The following is a 216-nucleotide window of genomic DNA, read 5'->3' as shown; positions in this document are numbered from 1 at the left end:
ACGGCGGGGAGGAGGCGGCGTCCCCGGCGGGCGGCGGCAGCGACGCGGAACACGGCGAGGAGGAACGGGCCGGTGCCCCGGTGGACTGCGTGGTGTGCGGGGACAAGTCCAGCGGGAAACACTACGGGGTCTTCACCTGCGAGGGCTGCAAGAGCTTCTTCAAGCGCAGCATCCGCAGGAACCTCAGCTACACCTGCAGGTAGGGGCCGGGGGAAC

General features: G+C 70.4%; 1 protein-coding gene across 1 annotated transcript in view; it reads left to right on the top strand.

The window, feature by feature from the left end:
- Positions 1-216, top strand: part of NR2F6 (nuclear receptor subfamily 2, group F, member 6) — a 6957-nt gene that overhangs the window by 598 nt on the left and 6143 nt on the right. The window contains exon 2 of the mRNA XM_010563296.1: positions 12-199. Coding sequence (XP_010561598.1) covers positions 12-199 — 188 coding nt within the window. The remainder of the gene's footprint in view (positions 1-11; positions 200-216) is intronic.

The sequence above is a fragment of the Haliaeetus leucocephalus genome, unplaced genomic scaffold (genome assembly GCF_000737465.1).
Source record: "Haliaeetus leucocephalus isolate CR32 unplaced genomic scaffold, Haliaeetus_leucocephalus-4.0 Scaffold164, whole genome shotgun sequence".
Classification (NCBI taxonomy): Eukaryota; Metazoa; Chordata; class Aves; order Accipitriformes; family Accipitridae; genus Haliaeetus; species Haliaeetus leucocephalus.
Note: the sequence above shows the minus strand (reverse complement) of the source record. Positions and strands in the feature narration are given on the sequence as shown.